Source organism: Thermobia domestica, chromosome 4, assembly GCF_964235325.1.
Source record: "Thermobia domestica chromosome 4, izTheDome1.hap1.1, whole genome shotgun sequence".
NCBI classification, from domain to species: domain Eukaryota; kingdom Metazoa; phylum Arthropoda; class Insecta; order Zygentoma; family Lepismatidae; genus Thermobia; species Thermobia domestica.
Genome location: NC_137457.1, coordinates 290098606 through 290123707, shown reverse-complemented (window position 1 = coordinate 290123707; position 25102 = coordinate 290098606). Strand labels below are relative to the sequence as shown.

Genomic DNA, 25102 nt, shown 5'->3' with positions numbered 1-25102 from the left:
ATACCAGCGATATTTATTTTATTATTTAACGTAATTTCAATTTCTAATACTGATGTTAGTACATTTTTTATTCAACCATATAACGATACTAACTGAATGTAAGGAATACATTGATCTTCACAGGAATACTTCCACGTTAGTATTATGATAATAAAAGATATATATAATGATAGTTGCTACGCTGAAATCTGCGATGAAAATTGGTTGTCAAGACTCGTGTCTATATGACTGGTAAAGAATATTCTTTCCTCTTACCTTTTGAGAAAGATAGAATCACAATGTGCACAAAATGGAGTGTCCTTCTGCATGAGGAAGACATTCATAAACACGGAAAACTAACTTTCCTGAATTTTGAAACTAAGGAATGAAGAAACCTTTGTATCAGCTCCAACTCAATACAAGTATTTTCTCTACAAGAAAGAACACAACACTGTGCTATAAACAATGCTAGCACCATTTTAACTGTGCGACTGTGTTAGTTGTTTAAACAAAATCCCAAATACTTCCCTAAGCATGCCACAGTTTAAGGGAATACTCAACAACATTAACAAAATTATTCTTTCCCTTATGACAAAACACTTACCTGTCCAACAGCGCTAAAAGATCACCTCCAGGATGAAACTCCATAACAAGGTACAAATGATACATATCCTGAAATGCATACTGGAGTTTTGTGAGCCAAGGCGAAGCTGCATGAGCCATTATGTCCCGTTCCTCTTCATAGAAAGCGACCTATAAAAGATTTCAATTACATTATTATTAAAAAAGTTTTACAAAGTATGTACAACAGTAGATTCCTTTAAATACTTTAGGTTAGAGTATGGTAGGAACCCGATGACCAAGCGTCGTGGGCTTTGAGGTGAGGTAACTGTCCTTGACCGGGCGTCGTGAGAGAGAGAAAAGGAACCCAATGACCGTGCGTGTTAGGGCTTTAGGATTAGGTGTCTCTCAATTGACCAAGCGTCGTGAGAGGGTAGGGTAACCCAATGGCCGGGCGCCTTAGGGCTTTAGGTGGTTTGATCAACCTGTGGAGATTGATGTTGGTCGAGGCGTGCAGCTCCCTTTTATCCTGTAGGGTCGGCTTCTTTCGGTGATCCTCGCCTTCCGACTGTTGGCGATGGTGGGCGACTCCTCTTCAGGACCGTCGTCTGTTTTTATTTACTACTAACACATGTAGTTCACACGTGGTTATTGCATGACGTGTAGATATGCGGAACCTTACAATATATATATATATATATATATATATATATATACGATGTGTGTGTTCAAAAAGTATCGAACCTTATTTTTTCCACGTAAACAAATGAAGCGCGAGAGATTTTCTTCAGTGTAGATGTACAGGGGATACTCATGCGCAGTCGTGAACTCTTTTCCTGCTCGCACAAAGCGTCAGTCGTTGGCAATCGGTCAACGAGTGAAGACGTCTAGTGAATGGTCGTCGATTTTTAGTCTTTTTGTAAAATAACAGAAAAACTTGGGCAACGACATTGCATCAAATTTTGTCAAAAGCTTGACGATATGCAAGCGGAAACTATTCAATCGCATCGGTAGATTCAAGTTTGAACGGGAATTTAGGCATGAGGAGAGTATCCGCGAAATTTGATTCAGGATTTCATTGCTAAACACAACATTCCTGTATGTCCTCAGGCTCCCCTACTCATTCGGCATGGCTCCATGTGACTTTTGGTTATTTCCCAAGCTGGAAAGGTCACTAAAAGAGACCCGATTTGAGTCAAGAGAAGAAATGAAATGAAATCTTTGAGTTTTACGTCCCACGGTTATGCCGGTTAGGCTAAAGGAGACGGTGATGATGAGAGATGAGTGAAATGGTGGAATGAAGAAAGTGGGAGGAAACGGGAGAACCCCGAGAAAACCCACGCACACGGTGTTTGTCCACCACAAAGTTCACTTGGCGGGGGCAGGGATCGAACCAGGGACCCCAAGCAACAGAGGTGAACGCTCTACCACTGAGCCACCGCGGCCCCTCAAGAGAAGACATCATGCGGAATGCTACGGCACGGTTGTTCACCACTACAAAAACTGCGTTCCAAAAGTGTTTTCCAACAATGGCGGGAGGGCTGGGAGAAGTGTATGCATTACCAAGGAGACTACTTTGAAGGAGATTAGTGTTTCAAATTTCCAAATCAATAAAAGTATTTTTGTCAACCAAAGGTTCAATATTTTTTTGAATATACCTCGTATAGATAGATATAGATATATACGGGAGATATCAAAAAGTCCACGACCATAGACTAACTCCGTTATGGGGTAAACATACGAAAAATAGAAAGAGGCAAAATTTGTTGGAAACAGGCGGTTGTCAATCTAAAATGATAGAATTTTTCCGATCGTACTAGCAGTTTCGACTCTGCACTGCCAAGGTACCCTATGTTAAATGAAAAAGTAGCGTTCCCAGTTTCCAGACTATTTGATCGGAAGATAAGGGCACGGAAAAATGACCAGGGGAACGTACACATTGTTATGTAAGGGGAATCTTGAACATTTCAAATCAGTTTTCCAACAATGCTGTATTGTTGGTATGGAGACGGTCGAAAAATATAGCCTGCTGAACTGACAACGTTCATTTTTTATTTACCAATAAGGAGCCCAAACGGCTGGTGCGATTGAAAAAAAAAAAAAAAACTATGTCAATATTTTTTTTCTTTTTCCAGTTTTTCATGTCTTTACTCATAACGAAGTTGGCATATGGCCCCGGATTTTTGATACACCCGGTATTATACGAGGGAGAATCAGAAACTAAGTTTACAATGGCGTTATTTCTGGAGTTTCGTCTGTTATAGAGGTATGAGAAGATGCGGTAATGTTAATGCATTGAGTTGGTAACTGTGCAGAGTTTTAGCCACCCGCCACCTACGACGCCAGTTGTAGGTAAACACAAATGGCGACTCGTTTGGAAAACTGGTCTCACGAAGAAGTCTACTCAGTTATTGGATTTCTGTGCTCGAAACATGTAACCGCGGCTGAAACTCACCGGTAGCTGGTAGAGTTTACGGAGAGACTGTAATGTCTCGTCAGCTTGTCACAAAATGGTATAGAAAGTTTGCGGCTGATAGAGAAAACGTTAAAGTAATTTCGCTGGGACATTACGGACCACCTTCCCTACAGCTCGGACCTCGCCCTAAGCAACTTTCACCTGTTTCCGCACATGAAGGAGCACCTAGCAGGCCATCGCTTCACTTCAGACGAGGAGGTGAAACACTTCGTGACAACGCAAGGACAGGATTTTTACCAGGAGGGAATCTTCAAATTTATCCCACGATGCGATAAGTGCCTCAACTGATATGGAAACTATGCCGAAAAATAACCTAATGAATGTACTATCAGTGGCTGCATTGGTTGTATGAAGTAACATATAAACGCTTCACTGCACTTTGTAACCTTACTTTCTGATTATCCATCGTATATATATATCTAAATTTTGCTTAAAGAAAAAAAAAAAACTTACAAACCAGGTGCAGTTACATGATTATTAGCTTTTAACAGTCAGTACTGTTATCGATGGCTGTCGTAAAGTGCGTTACATGTTTGTTCTAACAAAATTTCCTGAAGAACTAAATACTTAATAACAAGGAAAATGTCTGGCATTGAATAATAAAAGTGATATTATTATGCCTGTATTTTTATCAAGTGATAGCATTAAATTTCTCCAATAGAAAAGAAGGTATATTAATCTTATTAGAGTAGGACCAAAATGCTAACTAAATCTGGATAAAGGAAATTTAGATACACACTGTGTTTGTGTCATCAACAGTTTAATTCCAAAATTCAAGTTCCTATGATGTATAACACACTTTGCATTTCTGAGAATGCAAACGTTCAAACGTGTGTTGTCTCAGGAGCAACTGGACTTAAGGAAATACGTAATACCACATTGATTTGGTTTATATTACGTGAGAGCTTAACACATAGCAAAAGCTTATCGTTGTTCGCTTTTAATTTGTATTATTTTTTGTGTTCCCGTTTTGGACAAATTTGTTATGTGAATTCTTCATAAGCAGTGATTTTACTTGATTTTCTTGGAAAGGTATTATAATTTCTCTGCAGTTAACACTGATTTTTTTAGATAACTTAGTTCTTGCCGCAAGTTTTCTTTCAATATACTTCCTGAAATATAAAGGGAACAGTGGAGCTCTTGAAATTATATATATACAGAACAAAACCACTTGGAGTACAGCCCTTTCTGTGAGTCTAAGGCACTCCAACACCATATTTTAGCGACCGGCTGAAATACGTGGTCTAGCGACGAACACGTGGTCAGGCGGATCAGGAGCTTTCTAGATCTAGTGGCTATCGTATCTTTTATTCACGTGACTCCTCAGTTTGCCTCACAATGCTGGGTGGAAGCCGAAAATTAGGAACCACCTGCCGGAAATCCAACCCGGGACCACGCGGACGTGAGTCCACGCTCGAATCACCAGAGTACGGTGCCCTCTATTATAAATATACAGATATAACGTATATATCGCTTGATAAAAAATACAAAAGGTGTACAATTATGTATCGAGTATTAACTTGGAGAGAAGATATCAAGCACAACAAATGGAAATCTAAATTAACATAGTAATAACAGCATGTAGAAACTTCACACGATCGATCTCATTACTAGAGAGAGAACGGCGTTTAAAGAAAAGAGTAATCTATTTTTAACATTTAAAATTTATACAGTACAACCCCTCAAATCCGAACCCCGGAAATCCGAAAACCCGGCAAATCCGAACACGTTCTCAGGAAAAAAAATAACTACAGCTGGAAAATGAAAAAAATAGATTTAATCACACAAATTTAGTTTTTTTTTAAGGTTTTAACATTTTTAGACTTAATGCTTATTCAAAATGTTATAAAATACAGTAAAGTTTAGATAAAATAGGAAATAGTTTACGTCTACTTACGTATTTCAAAAAATCCAAAACAATGAAATCATTTTAGGTTAACTGGATTACGATTCACACGAAAAATTACAACACAAGATTAAACAAACACTGATTTTTCACTTGAAGTCAGTTATCTTTAACTATCGAAGATTAGAAAATCTTCCAGCGGAGGCAATTCGAAGTCAGCCGCCAATTCAGTGACGAAATAAGTACGTAATATTATTTCCCGGGTAATCCGAACCCCCCGAAATCCGAACAGGCTTCAGCCCCAATTAGTTCGGATTTGAGGGGTTGTACTGTATATAAATAAGCAAATAAATATAAATAGAATCGGACATTTTAGTAAAATTACACTTTTGGTAAAAATACTCACTAAATATACTTAAAATATTATATTACTTACTGTTTTTTGTGAAATTGTATCACTCTTTCTTAGTGTCTTCATAGCATACACATCTCCAGTTTGTTTCTCTCGTACGACCTGCACTTCTCCAAAATGACCTCGGCCAATCACCTTTTTCACCTCGAAATCAGAGATATTTACTCTTAAGCGTCGAACTTCTGATACTATCCCACGAACTATGAAAGAAAAATAACGAAAATACATATATATCACATTGTCATCATATGAGATCACATTTATTCTAATTCAATAATTTTATTAACTACATTTTTAAATGCTAGATGGACAAATATTTTTGGCTAGAGACTTAAGAAACTATGTAAAGGCGCTTATGTATTATGTCGTTAATTGTTTATACAGTATAAATGTTTTACGTAATTCAATGAGTTGAGTTGATTGATGTTGAGTTTAACGTCCCGTTCAGCAGCGACGCTATATAAGACGTGGACCTACTGATTAACATGGAATCCCAACCATATCAGCTCCCACTGGGAATCGCACCCTGTCTCCCACGTCAAAGGCGCGTACGCTAACCGCTGAGCCACGAAGAAGCTCTATGTAATTCAATGAATACACTTTCTAAGTTTTTCAATGGAAACTGCCACTAAACTGAATAATACTCATTGAAATAAATAGATGTTTAAACAGATTACTATACATTCGGCAATTCCGGGTTAAACTTATCGTTAAAGAAGTACCAAATATAACAATAACCGTAAAACTTTGGTAGACATAGCAGTTACAAACGCAGTTTGTGAGAGACGTTAATACAGCTGACACGTGCTTGCAGAAAAGAATGCAGAAGTATCAAATTTTTGTTTATCTCATTCCCAACGTGACAGGTCAACTTAACATTCGTACCTGAAAGTTAGGAGAGATTAACTCTGAACGCCGATTTTTACGGTCTGGACGAAAAGGACGGTAGCGATTTATAAGCCTCTTTTGGGTTTAATTTATCAAATAAATTATTTCATGTATTGAACATAATAAATTCATTCTCTTCTCTCTTCCTCCGAAGAAAGGCTGGTCTAAAATGGCCCTCTCTTCTCCTAAGTCCGATGTTTTTAATTTTTGTTCCCTTTCTCGAATTTCCAGAGCAGAGCAGTATCGACATATCTGATGATCATATAACCCCGATGACAGAACTTTCTTTGTCTTTCTGCGATGAACTTTTGTAAGTCAAAAATTTTCTGCAGAAATTCCAAAATAAAAAAATCAAGATGATACTATCATGTTTTTATTACAGCGTTACATGAAGCGTGGTAAACAGTTTTCAGCGGTATCCGTAGTTTGAGTTACAACCTGTGAAGTCACATTCTATGAAAGAGTTCTGCTAAAAGAAGCAGATTTAAAGTATTTATGATATACGATACGCCGCACTTTGTAATGAGACAGCTTTAAGGAATTTTCTTGTTTATATATCCTGATGGGGTCCATTTAGAATAATGAAAGTAAGCTGGTCTATTGTTCCAATATCATCACTAAGTCCATCCTTTGCTGCTGGCCTTTTCTCCATCATATTAGTAACCACTGAACCCCAGCTTTAACATATTGTCTCAAACAATGGTATACTCAAACAAAACATCATTAGCTTTACTCCAACAGTATTTGTCTCGGAAATCTGCTACTGCAACTTTAAAGAGAGCCTTCAATTTAAAAAAAAAAAAAAAAAAACCTTTCCTTCATTTCTTCAGCTGGTTACTGATCTTGCATGGATTTAATGAAAATCTTGTATTCAAAAAATAATCTATCCTGATCTATATGAAAATTATCAAAAACTGAAATGGGAATATACTCACAAACTCTAAGAAGTTTGAAGAAGACGGGAAGTTTGCCTCTGCTTGCTCAACAGAAACATTACTGCTTGAAGTTAAAATATCCAAATTAAAGAAGACTTTTGACGTAGATCCTACCTGTTTCAAGAAGCTTGCGTCACCATCAGAATCTTGTGTATAAACTTCAAAGTCTTCCAGAAAAGAATTTGAAAACTTTGGGTATTCGAAGAAATACGGTATATAAAAGTTCTCAGAATTTTTGAACTGATGGACTGACCCATTAGTGAACGTTTTTGCTGGCTATTTTTTTTTCCTCTGGCTTTTTTTTTTTTTTTTTCACAGGCTCGGCAAATTTTTTGCAACCACATCGCAGATCGCGGCATGTTCTGTTATGGGGCATATAGCACGCTATTTGGGGAGAAAAATGTAACACACGATAAAAATGAAAGAAGACTTCCTTTTCTTTCCTTCTTTCTTTCTTACCTTATCTTTTACAGTGCGAATTCAATCAAATGTAAAGTGAGAAATATAAGCAACAAGAACAGAAATCATATCCGGGTTACACTATCCAGTCAACTTCCTGATCAGCCAAACATTTTCATCTTTGCGGTCGGTGCTTAATCCAAAGTAAGTTCCACAGTAACTACTGGCATTCCGAAGACGTAAAATCATTGTTTGTTTTACAATGTCTTGTCCATCAAATATACTTCCAAGAACCTATTTCTGGTAGTTACAAGGGTTTTGAAAACGAAAAATAAATTCCAGTATATTTCTAAGATGTTTTTTCAAGTGCGTCGGAAGCATGAATTTTTTTGAACGCTGTCTTCAACAAACCTTGATATTTTCTTCGTTCGTTATAGTAATGATATTTTCTGTAATTTCATTAAATGAATGAAACCGGGTATATTTAATAAACAAGAAGTTATTTCATATATTGTGCTACAGATTCTTCATCTGTTCAACAATAAAGGCAGTTCGAAACACTTTTATCGCGCCTTGCACGTCAAAGCCCAGGTTTGATTTCCGAAAACTCATGAATTTCGGAACCCACATAAAGCTGTACGTTCACGTCTAATACAACTTCGATGCTGAAACGAGACATTTAACTGAAAAACTCCAATTCAATCAGCCAACGTGCTTTTGTTGATATGCCGATTGTATTGAGACAAAATAAATAACAAGGATAAAACAATAAGTAATAACATAAACAATGTTATACTTACACTTATCAACAAACAAAGCGATGTTTTTATCCTTCTTCATGTATTCATTGTTACACTCATCATAAAGAACAGTTAAAGCATCAAAGAGACCTTCGCGACTGATGAGATGTTTAGCAGTAAGCTGCTGATTAGAAGGGCATTTACCGAGCAACAACTGGTTAAGTCGTGCTATTCTTACACTAATAGGCTCTGTACATGGCTCCATTGCGGAAAGTGACCTGAAAACAAAGATAAATAGTGAACTTAACGTATGTAAAATTTTATATTAACATAAAAAACAATATGTTTTATGCAGGTAAAATTACCATTCACAATATGATAAAGTTTTCATTTTGATTGTACGCACTCATAATGTAATACAGTGAAACTTCCCTTAACGGACATTTCTACAATACGAAAAGTTTTTTTTTTCTTTTTGTCTCGTGAAAAATATATGTTCTCTTATGGAACAAAACCCTCCCCTTTACGGACACACTCAGATATCGACGCGGACAGTCCTTTTTTTTTTTCCCAAACGTTTCAATAACCTCTTCATAATGGATAGGAATTATTTGCGGTTCTGCAATATATTACAGTAGACAGAAAAGTCTTTTCCCCACAAGTGTATCTATCATGAGTCTAGACTTGGTGAACCATCAAACAGAACAGCTTCTCAAGCTGAACTTGAAATTCTTTTTTCTGTTCGCAATAAAATGTTTTCTGGTGGAAATCCTAGAAAATCTTCAATAAGCAATATAACTCATGCAGGGTCAGTCGTATGGCCAAGAATTCTATGCGAAAGATCTTCCCTTCCCTAATAAATTTAGACCTTTTGTCTCTGCGCCTTGCATCTTTTCCGACATTTTCATAGATAAAACAAATATGGTTTGTTTCACAATAACATTTTCCAGAAGTAATGTTTCCTCTCTTACTTTTTTTTGGAAAAGCAACATTTTCCTTTTACTTACGATACTGGAACAAGTCTGGATTGGAGTTTTCCCGGCTTCCTTTTTCATTTCCTCTAGGAGGATATTCTTTGTGATTGGGACTGGGTCAATAAACATATGCACTCCCAATAACTTGCCTTTTCATCCATTTGGCCAACGAAGAGACTGTGCCAGTACACAAACATATACACGCACACACACGTTTCTTCGCAAACGTACTGATTCCCAGACGACACTTGATAAGGGTTTTATTAGCCTTGTAGAGGAAAAAGCATGCCTATTTTGCTAAACATCTCCCAGCAATAATATTATTTAACAGAAATGAATTTCTCCTTCATCCCTCACTGTATCTCAAATACGTACTAATAAGCAGGGTTGGCAAAAACCATGATTTTTATTGAAAAAACAAAAAAAGGTTTTTTTTTTTTTTAACCAGGTTTATTAGGTTTAAATAATTTGCTATACATACTCATATCATATATGGACAGAAATAAGTTTGTTTCGCCTTGATGTTATTATGCAACAACCGGGTTATGCTGAAAGGGGGTACATAAGCTTAAAGCGGAATAAAAACTGCTTCTCGAGTTACATCCGAGAGAAATTGTCCTCCATTTGAACTCGGAACCAGGACTAATTGGCCACAAATGCGATACGTCTGCCGACTCACTCACGAAGGAATCCTGAGAAAAATACGTTGTACTGATCTTTACATGCTTCTTAATATAACTGTCAAGAGTCATTTCAGAAGGACAAAAAGTTAAACAGTTGCACAAGTGAAACCATTATACAGATTTACATATGGACAATTTCAAAGTACTATGGAGTACAGAAGAACTAATTTAGTTCAAGTTAGTTAACAACGACTTTTATTGGTCCAAATTAAAGAAATACACCGACTTAATCTGCATATCAATAAGCAAAGTGAATAAAGATAAGAATTATTTGAGCCCACTTAGGCTCAGACTCATTTATACATAAATAGATACCAAAGATACTTCTCATTTCACTAAATGCCTCTCGTGGGGTCTGTATGACCCCCCCCCCCCACACACACACACACACATACAAAAGGTACGGCATTTCAATGTATTTTATCAATAGTAAACATTGAAACGAAACAATATTTAGGATTTTTCTTTGATTGCAATTACATAACAATAATAACAACTACAGAAAATAATAAAAACATTTATAAACTTACATAAAAAAAGTTGCTTTTGTAGTATAATCTTTTTGAGTAATGAATGGGGAATTTAGGTCTGAACGTAATACGAATAGTATACGGGAGTGAAACGTGATAACCCACAAATGTGTGGTGTTCAAGATTTTACAAACCCTTACACTTTTAGGAACATTTTTAGTTTTTTGGTTTAAACCACCTTGGTTTAAACCAGCCAACCCTGCTAAAACGAGTATTTTCGTATTGAATTTTACGTACTTATGCTCACATATAATGTATTTACTGTACAGGGTGGTCCGGAAGTGGGCGTACTCCCCCCCCCCCCTCCTTCAGTTTCAACAGTATAAAATTAGTCATAGTAGAATGTCTGTATATAGTTACCTTGAAGTCTTAAGAGTCATAAACATCGGTATGATCACCATCCATGCCGTAACACAACTGAATTCTGCGCCAAGTTCTCGCAGATGTTTTGCGGAGATACTTAGGAGTCACGAGTAGAGATGCAAGGGCTCGAAAAAAAACGGCTTTTTTGAAAAAAAAAAACTCGATTTTTTCTGCTTCGCTTTTTTGCTTGGGAAATTTTGGGCTTTTTTCAAAATTCTGCTTTAAATTGATAAATCAGATTTTGTTTCGCTTCTCTACAACACAAAAAGTCATTTAATTAGTGGTTGATGCCGATAATAATATAAAACCTCGAAAATAAACCATGAATTTCGAAAATATATTTCAAACAATTTTACTTCTCAACATATTTACATTATGAATTCCAAAGGATTAACCAATGCATATAATAAGATATTTTAACCTCCTATATACAAAAGTAAGCAGGATTGGGAAGAACCATGGTTGTTTTTAAAAATGCCAAAAATTCGTTTTTGGGGGGGAGTTTAAACTAGGCTTTTTTGGCTTAAACCAGGTTTTTTGGGTTTAGATATTTTGCTTTATGTATTTATATTACATATTGACAGAAATAAGTTTGTTTCGCCTTGGTGTTATTATGCAACAACGGGGTTATGCTGGAAGAGGTCACATAAGTTTAAAGGAGTCCGGTCAGTAAATTTCTTAAATTGGGAAACTTCCGCCCTAGCCATCGGGAAAATCCCGTCACTACTCTAAATGTAAAACAATAACGGAAAAATCCTGTTATTGCTTTGCGTGTAAACTTTAAAGGTCAACGTATCATAATCAGTACGCTAAAACTGAGGTATTAAATTACAAACTTAGTACGTACATATCATTGAAAGTCCAATCCAAGCTAACGTTGGAAGCTACGTAGGCAATCGATAAATTATGCCAACTTTTATCAATATATTTAAGCAACCTTGGCTTCTTTATAAAACAACAGACATTCAGGCATGCAGAAATATACAATTTGGTTTAGTTTTGTATGTTCAGGCTTAACATTCCTACGTAATACCGAGGTTATCAAGGAGAAAACTTTCGTTTAAAGTTACATCCGAACCGCTACTTTGTTTACGCATGAAAGAAGGGTTGTGGTTCAACCTAGAATTGAACATGGGACACCTTGATCGAAAGGTGAAAAGGAAATAAAACTAATGCATTGTTTGATGTGTGGAAACGTCACCATGAAGTTCACACGATTCGCATTTTTTGTTCTTTTTATTTATTTTTATTATTATTTTTTTTTTTTTGGTTTAAACCAGTTGTTTATTTCAAAAAAAGAAAAAAAAACAGCTGGTGTAAACCAGTCAACCCTAAAAGTAAATGCTTCCTTTAAAAAAATACACAAATAACTAGCAAAATTCTATGTAGTATTTTTACTTCAAAATATTCCATACCCTCTTTTTGGAACAAAATAAAATTAAAATAAAACATAAGAGAAATACTTAGATTTATATAATACACTTACAAGCTGCACATCTAGAGCTTAGGACAAAAAGATAAACAGTTACACAAGTAAAAACATTATACAGAATTATATACAACTCGGGAAACCCCCGCCTTAGCCATTGGGAAAATCCTGTTATTACTTTAAATGTATTTGTATGTAAAATTTTAAGGCCAACGTATCATAATCACTACACTAAAACTGAGGTATTAAATTACAAATTTGATATGTAGATATCATTCAATAAAATAAAAACCAAGTCAAATCCAAATTGATGTTGGAAGCTACGTAGGCAGTTGATAAATTTTGCCAATTTCTATCAATATATTTAAGCAACCTTGGCTTCTTTATAAAACAACAGGCATTTATTCAAGTAGAAATATATAATTTGGCTCCATTTCGTATGTTTAGGCTTAACATCCTTATGAAATACCAAGGTTATCACGGAGAAGACTTTCGCTTAGAGGGACATCTCGAATCGCTACTTGGTTTACACTTCAAAGATGAGTTGTGGTTCGACCGAGAATTGAACACGGGACCCCTTGATTAAAAGGTGAAAAGTAGATAAACGTAATGCGGATGGTATGATATGTGAAAACGTCACCATGAAATTCACACGATTTAAAACTTTTTTTTTTTTTTTTTTTTTTTTTTTAAACATGGTTTAAACCAGCCAACCCTGCTTCATATCATTACGGAACTCTCCCCACCCCACCACCACCAAAAAAAGGACTACGGAATATATTTAAGTTAAGATAAATACAACTGCACAACAAACATGACTGAGTGGAGCTTTTGCGCTTCTATCGGGAAGTTCGGGATTCAACCCAGCATTCGACCATTCTGAGAAAGCTTTTCTTCATTCCATCTGTGAAGTAGAAATAGTGCGTGTACTGAGAGTTGGCTGACTTCCTTTCTTATTGTTTTTAAATCGTTATTATTACTAATTACCAGCAGTGACGGTTTTGCGAAGATTAGAGGGGCGGTCTTTCGGACTGAAGCCTGTTCCCCAAAATTACGGAATGTCTAAAACAAAGAAAATATCTATTAGTTATGCCTTTACTCATAAACTTTAAGCTCCCGTCAAATGAAAATAACGAATATTTAGAAAAACTAAACATTAGTAAGAAAAACCCCTCCCAAAGTACTCTTCTAAATCCGCCACTGATTCTCAGTATAAAATGATCTTCAAGGTTGTATTCGGAAGATTATCGCTAAATATATAAACGAAACGAAATATTATTCGTGTACTCATAAACTTCAAGCTCCTCCCAAATAAAATTCGGACATTTTAGAAAACGAAACAATCAGAGAAACCCCTCCCAAAGTACTTTTCTCAATCCGCTACTGATTATTTGTATAAATTAGTATTCAAGATTGTATCCGGAAAATTATTGCTAAATCGTTGCACAGCTACAGTATAACAGAAATGTGGAAGTACGGTTTGACGGATATATTGAAAAACGTACGCTTTGACGGATATATAGAATAACATAAGTGTAACTTTTGCGCTAGAAGCTAGAGTACTAAGCTCTTAGAAATGAAACACGGATGACAAACTATAATGATCTAGAGAAGAAAAAAATGTCGATAACTCAAAAATTAAATAGCCTCTAAAATTGCCCTCAAATACTACATTCTTTATGTTAGCTTTAATTCGTAAAACATGTGCTCCATCCATCTTGATGGTGAATTTCAGAGCGAAATATGGCATTTAGGTCATGGAATTCTTATCTAATTATAGAATATACTATAAGAAAGCTATTTAGATAGAAAAATCATGAAAATGAAAAAAGCCAAAATTTCCAAAATTCTCGTTTTTTTCCCAAAAAAGCCGGCTTTTCATGTGAAAAAAAAACATCGATTCAAAAAAGCCGGCTTTTTTGCATCTCTAGTCACGAGGGTGAAGGAGTGTTCCACAGTTGCTCGTAATTCCTGCGTTGTGTGATATCGAGTGTTTCTTACTTGTTGCTTTATGAAACCCCAGAGAGCATTGTTTGGTGTCGTCAGATCGAGGCTTCTTGGAGGCCAAGCGAAGGGAGCTGGTGAAGATGCACAACCTCTTCCAATCCAGCGGCCAGGAAACGTCTGATTCAGATAATTGACCAAGCAGAAAACAAATGAACATGGATAGCAATGTTGCCAGACAACGCCAAGCAATGTTACCAAACAAATGTGTGTAAAACCTAAAACCGTCAGAAAACACCAATTAAGGGTACTCCCACTTCCGGACCACGCTGCATATTACTGCATACAATTACCGTTGTGAGAAATAAAATTTCTGTATCCTTTCTGTAACGGACACCTCCCAGTAACGGGCAAAAATTCATGTCCTATTGATATCCGTTATTCAGACGTTTCACTGTATAAGAATATGTCAAAAATATGTATTTAGCTTTACAGCAAGACTCAACATAGAGAATTCTCTACATATTACAAAAACCTAAGCAGACATAAGAATTAGCAGCACTGATACTAATATGGAGAACTTTCTTGAAGACTAAAATAATTTTTCATGGGTACGCATTTATCACTTTGTTCATTAAATCAGCTCTTAATTTCTACACATGTAGGCAGAATTTACAAATTTTGCAACCCTATGCTCAAGAAAAATATTAAGGTTTGAGATTTTAAAAATAAAAAGTCCATTTTATTATTATTATTATTTAAGAAACAACCATGCCAGATAAAGACCTCTGGATCATTAGAGCTTTGAGATATAGGATAGCAGAATAATAAGACACACCAAAAAAGATATTCTTATACTACTATTTACAAGTTAAAAACATTATCAAATTTAGAGATTAGCTTATAAAGGTTGTTTAGAATGTAACTAAAATCATGCATGACATTATGCAGGGTTCATAGTGGTTTGGTCTGTTCTAAATAGTTGAAAAGTGACCAAAAGCACATGAAAAACTGATCAAAACCTCATCGAAAAGTAACTTTAAACTTTGATGCCAAACATCGGCATAAACTGATTTTTTTTTTTTTTTTTTTTTTTTTTACCAAACAGGGCCGGCTGGATCATAGCTGAAATACGTAGTGGTTTAACATGTTAAGATTAAAAATTATTTTACTTAAATTGGTCAGCTAATAAAAAAAAATTAGATTACTTGTGTTTAGAGGTTTATTATTAATTACATACTTTGCACGGGTTTTGTATATCAACTTTGATCTGGATGGGGTAAGGCCAAATTTCTATATTTTCATTATGTCCAATATTACAAAATTAATGTAATGTAATTAATACATAGCATCTGGATTATCATTAGCTGGTAATCAAAGCTTGTCTTGTACAATTGGTTTGTTACAAATTTTGTCTTGGTATACTAGATGATTGGTAAACATAGGTATGGCTTCTATCAACATTCTGCATACAATGAAAAGTAAACTGTAAACACGTAATACATGTCATTCTCCTTTAACACAGTAATATCAAAGCAAATAATGTGGATTATGTTTTTACCCTTATTATGAACTTTTAAAATAAATTGCAAATGTTAACTAAAAATGCAGTTGCACACAAAATGAAATAAAAAACAGTAACAAGAACGTATGCTAACAGACTTTCATATTTTCACATAAACTTAATTTTTCTTCATGAAGTGAGTTATTAACAAGGATTTTTTTTTTTTTACTTATCCACCATTTTCTTTTTCTTTTCATCTTGCAAATCTTTCCTTACTTTCTTCAACTCCTCCAACCAGGGTTGGCTGGTTTAAACCAAAAAAAGAAAAATGTTCGTAAAATCTTGATGAACAGACATTTGTGGGTTATCACGTTTCACTCCCGTATATTATTCGTATTATACTCAGACCTAAATTCCCCATTTATTACTCAGATTTCTTTTGTGATTTTTTATAGTTTATTATTGATATGCAATTGCAATCAAAGAAAAATTCTAAATGTTGTTTTGTTTTAATACTGTTTACTATTGATAAAATACATCGAAATGACGTTTTTTTTTTTTTGGGGGGGGGTCATACAAAACCTATGAGAGGCATTTATTGAAATCATAAGTATCTTTGGTATATATTTATGTATAAATGGGTCAGAGCCAAAGTGGACTAAAGTAGTTCATATTTTTATTCGCTTTTCTTATTGATATGCAAGTTAAGTATTTCTTTAACTTGGACTAATAAAAATCTTAGTGAACTACCTTGGACTAAATTAGTTCTTTTGTAATCTGCAGTATTTTGAAATTGTCTGTATGTAATTCTGTATAATGGCTTCAATTGTGCAACTGTTTTATCTTTTTGTCTTTCTGAAATGACTCTTGACAATTATATTAACAAGTACGTAAAGATCAGTATAACGTATTTTTTTTTTTTATCAGGAGTCCTTCGTGAGTGGGTCGGCAGACGTATCGCTTTTGTGGCCACTTAGACCTGGTTTCGAATTCAATCCATTTTCTCTCGGATGTAAGCCGAGAAGCGGTTTGGATTCCGCTTTAAGTTTATGTGACCCTTCCAGCATAACCCGATTGTTGCAAAATAAGACCAAGGCAAAACAAACTTATTTCTGGCCATGTGTAATATAAATACATAGAGCAAATTATTTAAACCAAAAAGCCGTTTTTTTTTTTTTTTTTTTTTTTTTTGTTTCTTCAATAAAAACCATGGTTTTTGCCAACCCTGCCTCCAACATACCCTGGCTGCGCAAAGTGCACTTCAATCACAGCTGCACACGGCAGCAAGTACTGAAGTTTTCAGAAGTGTAATAAGTAACAAGTTTCCGCTTTTCTCCATTTATTTTTATAATATATTTCTTAGAAAACTGCAAATGCAAAACATAAATCACAAAAAAAAAATTACTTTACTCCCCCCAAAAAAAGTAACTTTTAGTTTTTTTTTGTTTTTTTTAAAGTGACTCGCTATGAGCCCTGCATTATGAGTAAATATTCTCAGATATTTCACTTCGGAATAGCTTTAAAAGCATAAATACTATAAACAGTCTGCCCTCACTAGAAAGTAATTTACAGTAAACTCAAAAACTTATCTAGAAATTATGATCTTCAGCTAAGCATCTTCGTCTAGACGTAGTACTTACATGTTCTAATCATCCATCTATTGGTAATAGAACGTAAGGAACGAATTATATATAATACAGGTAATTGTGTAACATTGTACTCCACGTAAAGAAGTTTGGTTTGTACATGTTCGGGCCGATTGCCCTCCTTTGAAGGCCTGGTCGTTGAAGTAGTGTTTTTTCCCTCCTACAGAGGGTTCACTTTTGTCAACCATCAGAATTCATTTTTTTTTGGGGGGGGGGGGAGTGGACCAGTTTTGTGTGAGGAAAAACAAAACGTTAGGCCAGTGTGTGGGTACTTGTCTCTTCAACTTGAAGTGTGTTTGTGCTTATGCTTAAATCATGTAGTGGAAACAATACTCCTTCCACAGTTTAATTTTATGTGGCATTAGTACAAGTGCCTACAGTTTCCAAATATATATTTAAAATCAATAAAATATTAGATATTCAGTTTTATGCAATCCTTTGGTTTTATTGTATGGACATAGCAAAATACCTTTGCTTGGTACGTGTCAGTATTGTATATTTTGTCAATTTATATTGAAACCGAAGTGTTAGTTATTTCTACCACATCCGGTTTCACTGCGATATTAGTGTGTTCATAGAATATACTCTTGGGTTGGGGTATAAAACCTAGCGACACAGAATCTCGCCTTGCCTAAATTATGCGGAACGTCATCTCGTCCAGGGGACGACACCAATAAAGCAATCGACAAACTTCTCATTCGTGTTCACGACCTCAATAAAAGAAAAAGGTTTATCTGTGTCTTTGATCTGAGATACAGTACCTAATTAAGGACATAGGGCTAATTAAAGATAATCAGAGGAACAACAATTTCCACTAATTACTTTTAATTAGCCCTATCTCTGTAATTAAGCGTTTTCGACGAAAGTCGTGGATGAACTTTCTTCTTGTATTGAGCTCCTGAACAAGTATATGAAGTTTAACGTTTGTTTTATTCAATGTAGTCATCATATGACGAACTCCACTAATTACATTTAATTAGCTCTATCGCCAAATAAGTGTTTGCGACCTAAGTCGCAGAAAAACTTTTTTTCTCTTACTGATATCCTGAACACGTATATGAAGTTTATAGGTTGTTTTAATCACTCAGTGTAGTCATCCAAGGTTTCAAATAAAAGGATTGGAGATTGTGGGATTATTTGTCATTTGCATGTCATTTTAAACTCGCCAATATTTATATGCTTCGTCTCTTCTTCTTATTATTATTTTTGATATGGAATTGAATATTAAGAAACGAATTGGGTAAATTTTAAGAAGTTTCATCCCGCAAGGTTTTCGCCAAGCGAGATTTTGGTCCGTGAGGTTTTGACCAGGCGAGATTTTGACCCACGAGGTTTTGGACACGCGAGATTCTAGCTAGGCGGAGTTTTGGGCCGCGGGATTTTGTCCACATCCCTCTTGGGACACTTAATTGATTACGAAAAACGGCTTCTCTCTATAAAACCGATTTTTACTCCATAGCGATAACCGGAAATAGTTGATTTCTACCAACTTCATCAACACTTCAGGTTTGGATACAACCTACATCAACAAACTTGTTTCCTACTTTCAATTCTCTACATCTTAGCCACAACTGATGGCAATCACTCAAGTAGTTTCTGAGATATTTTGTCTCCTGGACGAACACAAACACACACACACGGACAGACAAGGTAAATACCGTATATAAACTAAACACATTAAAAATTGCACTCACTTCTTTATATTATTTTGCAAGGTAATACATTAGAAAATATAACGGACATTATCATGCAGAGACTACATAGGCCTAGGTGGGAAATGTGTTTTCAGTTAAAGGCACAAAATAGATTTGAAAGAAAAGGATGGTCCATAGGGTGGTGCAAGGAGTCTGAACAGGACCTGGACAACAACAACAAACAAACAAACAAAAAAAAAAAAAAAAAACTGGCGATGTTATCAATGTCAGAGGAAGAAAAGAAGTTACTAAGCTTAGGACAAATTAAAAATCAAAACGGCAGATTGAATATGGAAGAAATGATTTAATCTGTGGGACAGGCCATTAGTCAGGTTGAGTATAGAGAGAAAAAAAAAATAGGAGAAAGGCTGTAGTGGTGGTTAAGAAGAACATGGAAAAGAAAGCGGAGAACTGTACGAAAGAAGACAAGGTGATACTTAAAAAAAGACCGTCTAATGAAGCCAATATGTTCAGGTAGTTGGCGAAACGGTCACACAGTTACTATTTTACAATAAATGTTTTGTTCAGTGATTTGTTTTACAAGTTATGTAAGACAGCAAAACTAATACGAACCAGTTAGTTACTGAAACATTGTGCTCTATTGTCAGTTTACTTCGTAACTGATCTTTCTTCCTAATTAGTCATCGTACACTGATGACATTTATTACTTTTTTTTTTTTTTTTTTTTTTTGCTTAAAATTTATATAATTCACTTAAGAGTCTTCATCCCGGCAAAATTAAAATACCGCTAATTTTACAGTAATTATGTGATAATAGATAAAAGATAATCGAAATGTGGAACAAGAGCGCCCTAGACAATATTATTTTACATGAGAAACCGTTATCACGACTTATCTGCTTTCGATTTCGAGCCAGTTTGAAAATCGGCATTTATTTTCGCGTTTCTAAACAGCTGAAAACGGAAAGCCACTAGGTGACTTGTGATAACGGTACCTCACGCAAAATAATATTGCCTAGGGCGCTCTTGTTCCATATTTCAATTATCTTTTATCTATTTGAAGATATCACATAATTGCTGTAAAATTAGCAGTACTTTAATTTCGCCGGGATGAAGACTTAATTTTCCTGTAAAATTCGGCGGCCACCTGACAAACTTAACCCTACTTAAATAAATAAAGCAAATCCATTATGGGTTAACGGCAAGGATATAATGATATATAGGTATCGGCAAATGGACACCGATACATTTTCCGAATTATTTTAAATTTATTTAATATTAACAGTGACACTTATATTTCATCGGTTTCTTTTAGACTTAGAGTCGATCTAAATTATTATAAACGTACAATCAATTTCTTTATGCATGTATACGCCTTTGATTTGCACTACTCGTACTCAACTGATATTTTTAGCCCTCCATGCCAAAATAGTGGTGAAGGAAAGCCAAAGGTCCTCAGTGAGAACCATGGGCGCCTGAAGAAAATTTTCTACGGGAGTAGGGCATACCACGGTTCCTATATTACGTCTGGTATTTAATATACATGGTTTGCTATATTACGTATACATTTTTGTGAGCCAGGTAGGTCCCATCATACCCTCCTCCTTCGGACCCCATTTTCAGGATAGCAGACCCATAATTTGAATCCCAAACGAGACAGAGGTTTCGATTCAGAAATTGCTATGGAAAAAACCCACAAGACGCTCACTTTTGTCATTATTTTCTCCTACTTACTGGTTAAAAACAATTAGTTCTAACGTTATTAAATAGCTTTATCGGATTCGACTTCGCTTAACTCCTTGCACTGAAATGACGAGTCTAGCTCGTCATGGCCTCCTGCTGCCAAGTCGCACAATGACGAGTTACACTCGTCATAAACTTTAAACTATTCTAGCATCACGGACGGTTACTATATTGATGTTTTAAAATTTATATAATGATAAACCATCTATAATACACTTTTATACCTTATACTTCAAGAAATTTGATGAACGGAAGGAGGAAATTCAGAAAATAAATCGTAGTGGAAGGGATTAAATAACACTCTTATTTTTTTATGGAACCTGTTTTAGCACGCATAATTTTGTGAACAATAAAAATTTGTAACGGTAGTATCCGTTTACATTATATGTATGTAACAGGGACTAGTAAATACAATGTAACTATCAAAGTAAATTATCACTCTAAATATCAATCACTGATTTTTAGAATTAAGTTTACACCACATAAGTATTTGCTGCTTTTTAGTTCATTTTGTGTGAGCTGGATTAAATTTAGAGGAAATATATTTTTCGTGTGGAACCTAATATGAAATTCTGTATTTTGTCTTTGTATGTCAAACTTTGGCCTTATATCTAATATATCAATGTTTATTATTTCATTATTCAGAAAATTCCCAACAATATATAAGAAACGTGTCCAAAAGTATCGATATCGGTAACGGCCCTTTCAGTATCAGTATCGGTGAAAAAGTGGAATCGGTACATCCCTAGATGGTGGCCCAAAATACAAAATTTATGCAGAAATGAACAGAATCATACGAAATGTCAACATGAGAGTAACCAAAAAGTTAAGAAAGGTCATCACTGTAGAGTAATTAATTCGGAAGAAAAACGAAGTTAAATTTTGGGCTATATAAGTTTCCGTAATGATGCGATATTAGGTAAACAGAAAATACAACATAATGTAACCGCGTTTCAAACCCACTGTCTTTTTAACTACGCTAAAACGTGTAATTTATGCTACAGTAATGGAGAGAAATAAAAAATTTAGAGAAAACAGTAATAACAGGGGAGCTCTATCAGAACCAAATGTGACCAACTGGGGCTAAATTATCATTCCCATCCCACTTTACGAGGGCATAAATTTGTAAAAGTCCCGGAAGAAATATGTTACTTGGTGCACTATAGGATTGCACAAGTAATTAAAATACGGCTCTGGTCTCTTGTAAATAGTTGAAGTGATCAAAATCTCATTATGCCCCTTTTTCCTTTGTCAATTTCTCCATCACCTCTCTCTTCGTTGTTTTCTTTCATCTTTTCTTCTTCTTTTTGAGCTTCCTCCTTTCTTAGGTTTTCTAAGTATGCTTTGTAGATACGGTAAGCAGACTTAGCAGATGTAAGATAGCTTCTGAGTAAGAGGAACCAGTTCTGGCCTATTTCCGAATTTCTTCATCCTAGACATTATATTTAACTTAGCACTGAGAGTTCTCAAAGCCATGAAATATTGAAATTCATCACCTATTCTTAAGAGGAACATACAAGAAAAATAACATAAGACGAACATGATGAACCACACAAACACACACACACAACGTTGAGCGGAGCATTAACTATTACGAGAGAAAACTAAAAGACTCTTATGATAGAAGGAAGAGTAGACACAGAAAGGTTCTCAACTTCACCTTGAGAGTTTAAGTATCCACCAACCATCCACTTTGCTTTAGAAAGAATAAAAGCTGAAGTGAGAATAAAGCTGACTGTTTCATATGTAGCAGCACGTACTGAAGCTTTCAGAAGAGTAATGTGTAACAAGTTTCTGCCTTTTTCCATTTACTTTTATAGCATTTCTCTTAGAAAACTGCAAATGCAAAACATAAATCAAACGAAAAAGTCACTTCACCTCCCAAAAAAGTAACTTTTAGTGACAAATTTGAAAGAAAGTAACTTTTAGTGACCAACTTGAAACAAAGTAACTCTTAGTTACAAAAGTGACTCGCTATGAGCCCTGAAAATATGAGATCTTACCCCTTATATGTATAAGATACAAATATGAAATAGAACGTATGCTCTTTACCACGTAGCACTACATGACTAGGACCTCATAAAATGAAGTGCTATGTGAAGGCAGTGTACAAAGCTAGTGTGTCTTAAACTATATGAAGTGTTTTCCCGCTATCACTTATATATACCCACCGTCATTGACCAGCCTGATCCCTACAGATGCACGTTCTTATCATTGAGTGGGTTCTCCTGCTGCGCTCCTGCCCTGACCTGGTTAGATAGTAATCGTGCCTTTTAGTGCCCATCTAGCACAAGTTCGTTTCATTTAATTCGTTTTATACACTGCAGTTCTTATGTTATATGTACGTACATACGCTGTACTCATATTCTGCCATCCTAAACTCAATCTGCACCCATTACTGTAAATCCTCTTTTAAACACTTCCTAAGGCAGTAAGAGTTTATTTCCTGATAAGAGAAGTTTATATTTCATTAATATATGTATGGTATTTTTTGTGTAGCATTCTAGTATGGAAAAGAAGTATTTTCGTATGCGTTTTGTAATTTCTGATGTCCCAGGAACGTGTATTTGATTGGGGACTCCGTCCCTATAAGGAAGTATATTTACGTAATACTGTAAGAAGGTGGTGTTTATAGTCATGGTTGGAAAAACAAAAAGGATTCATTGCTTTCGTTATTTCTGAATAGTGCGTAGTTTGCAATACTTAGGCCTAACAACTGGAAGGTAATAATTTCGCGCATTAATACAACATAGATCAATATGTATCTAGTGAAACATCAGAGGAAGCACAAAAATAAAAAAAAAAAAATCTGATTAACAGTTAAGAAAATAAAATCTAAGCTTTACGTCCAACGAATATGCCGGCCAGACTAAAGAAGACGGTAATGATAAGAAATGAATGAAACGGTGGAATGAAGAAAGTGAGAGGGAACGGAGAACCCCGAGGAAACACACGCACACGGTGTTTGTCCACCACAAAGTTCACTTGCCGGGAACTGGGATTGAACCCAGGACCCCAAGCATCAGACCTGAGCGCTCTACAACTGAGTCACCGCCGCCCCGAAGACGGAAATGTAACAGAGTGATTCAAAATAATGTATATAAAACACCAAATAAATAGTAATGGGCCGACAACAGGAAAACAGATCCATGTGAGTGTATTCGGAGGCCGCCATCTGCGGAAGCGTAGCATCTAGCCCTATTTAAACAAAAAAAGTTAGTAAAGGCCAAAAGAACTATGTTTAGTAAGAAAGAAAAAGAGTAATCTTTACAATGCACACTCCAGCTGCGCGTCGATAAGTAGAACCGCTTTGAAAGGGTATAGTATTGTAGCATAGAGTAAGTAAAACAGAGATAAGTAGGGAAGGAGTAGGAACGGGTTAGCTTAACGTTAAGTAAATTTTGACTCATTTTCATAAAATTAATAGTGCGTAACTTCTGGTTTCTGAGTAAGTATACCAGCTGTAGCGGACTTTGTAAAGTTAACCCAAGAAAAATTTGCCAATATTGATATGTAATGAATTTATATCTGAATCCCCATTGAAAATCTATACCCGCTAACTTTTATGACATTACAGTCGCTCATACATCTATGCTAACAAATTATCAATCTGTACAGAGATTTAATTCCGTAATGCTAGCCATGAGAAAGATTATGAACATAGCAAGAACTCATTTCTACTATCATTTTCGAAACAAATATTTCATATGTAAGTCACCCAAAAATAATACAAAATAAACCGAGGCTCTATGACATAATATGTAGGGTCATTCTAATTAGATACACTGCTGAATATTCACATTTTCTTTGTTCAGTCATATTGTAGATAAACGCATTCATAATTCTTCTTTGAGATATTCCAAGAGAATATTCTCCTCCATACAACCGATGTGCAACATTTTGTACTTTGAAAAAAAAAAAAAAAAAAAAAAACTTATTTAATGTAACAACTCCCTTTTTACTGTAAGAATACCCATGCAAGGCTGCTAACATGTAGGCTAATAACTTCATACGATTGTGTTCATTACACTTAATAATGATATGTAACATCTTCACAAATACTTACCTATATATTCAAGAATTCTCTATTCACACTCTTGGAACTTCACCATATTCAAATTAAATCTTCCCACACTCAACGCTTACAATAGTGCCAGATTACGAGCGAAATAAATACCTGAGGGCACCGGAAGAAAAATTTACATTGAAAGACTTCTCTTTGTGTAGCGGTTAGCGTCAACGTAAAACAAAAATTGTTTTGTGTTGTTGCATTGTTTGCAATGAGTTGCACTCCACAAAGCTTGTGAAGTATATTATGGAATAAGACCCTTTATAGGGTAGCAGTTTCGTCAACGTAGCACAAAAGCTGCAATTTATTTACGTATTTCCAGTCCAGC

At 35.3% G+C, this 25102-nt stretch overlaps 1 protein-coding gene across 5 annotated transcripts in view; it reads right to left on the bottom strand.

Annotated features, from left to right (window-relative positions):
* The window catches only part of sti (citron rho-interacting kinase sticky), a 247607-nt gene extending 222722 nt beyond the window's left edge, over positions 1 to 24885 (bottom strand). For all 5 annotated transcript variants that reach the window (XM_081756122.1, XM_081756119.1, XM_081756118.1 and 2 more), the window contains exons 1-4: positions 24772 to 24885; positions 8297 to 8514; positions 5299 to 5474; positions 584 to 732 (exon numbers count right to left, since the gene is read on the bottom strand). In XM_081756122.1, the coding sequence (XP_081612248.1) occupies positions 584 to 732; positions 5299 to 5474; positions 8297 to 8501 (530 nt within the window). In that variant the 5' untranslated portion in view covers positions 8502 to 8514; positions 24772 to 24885. The remainder of the gene's footprint in view (positions 1 to 583; positions 733 to 5298; positions 5475 to 8296; positions 8515 to 24771) is intronic.
* Positions 24886 to 25102: the final 217 nt, after the last annotated feature.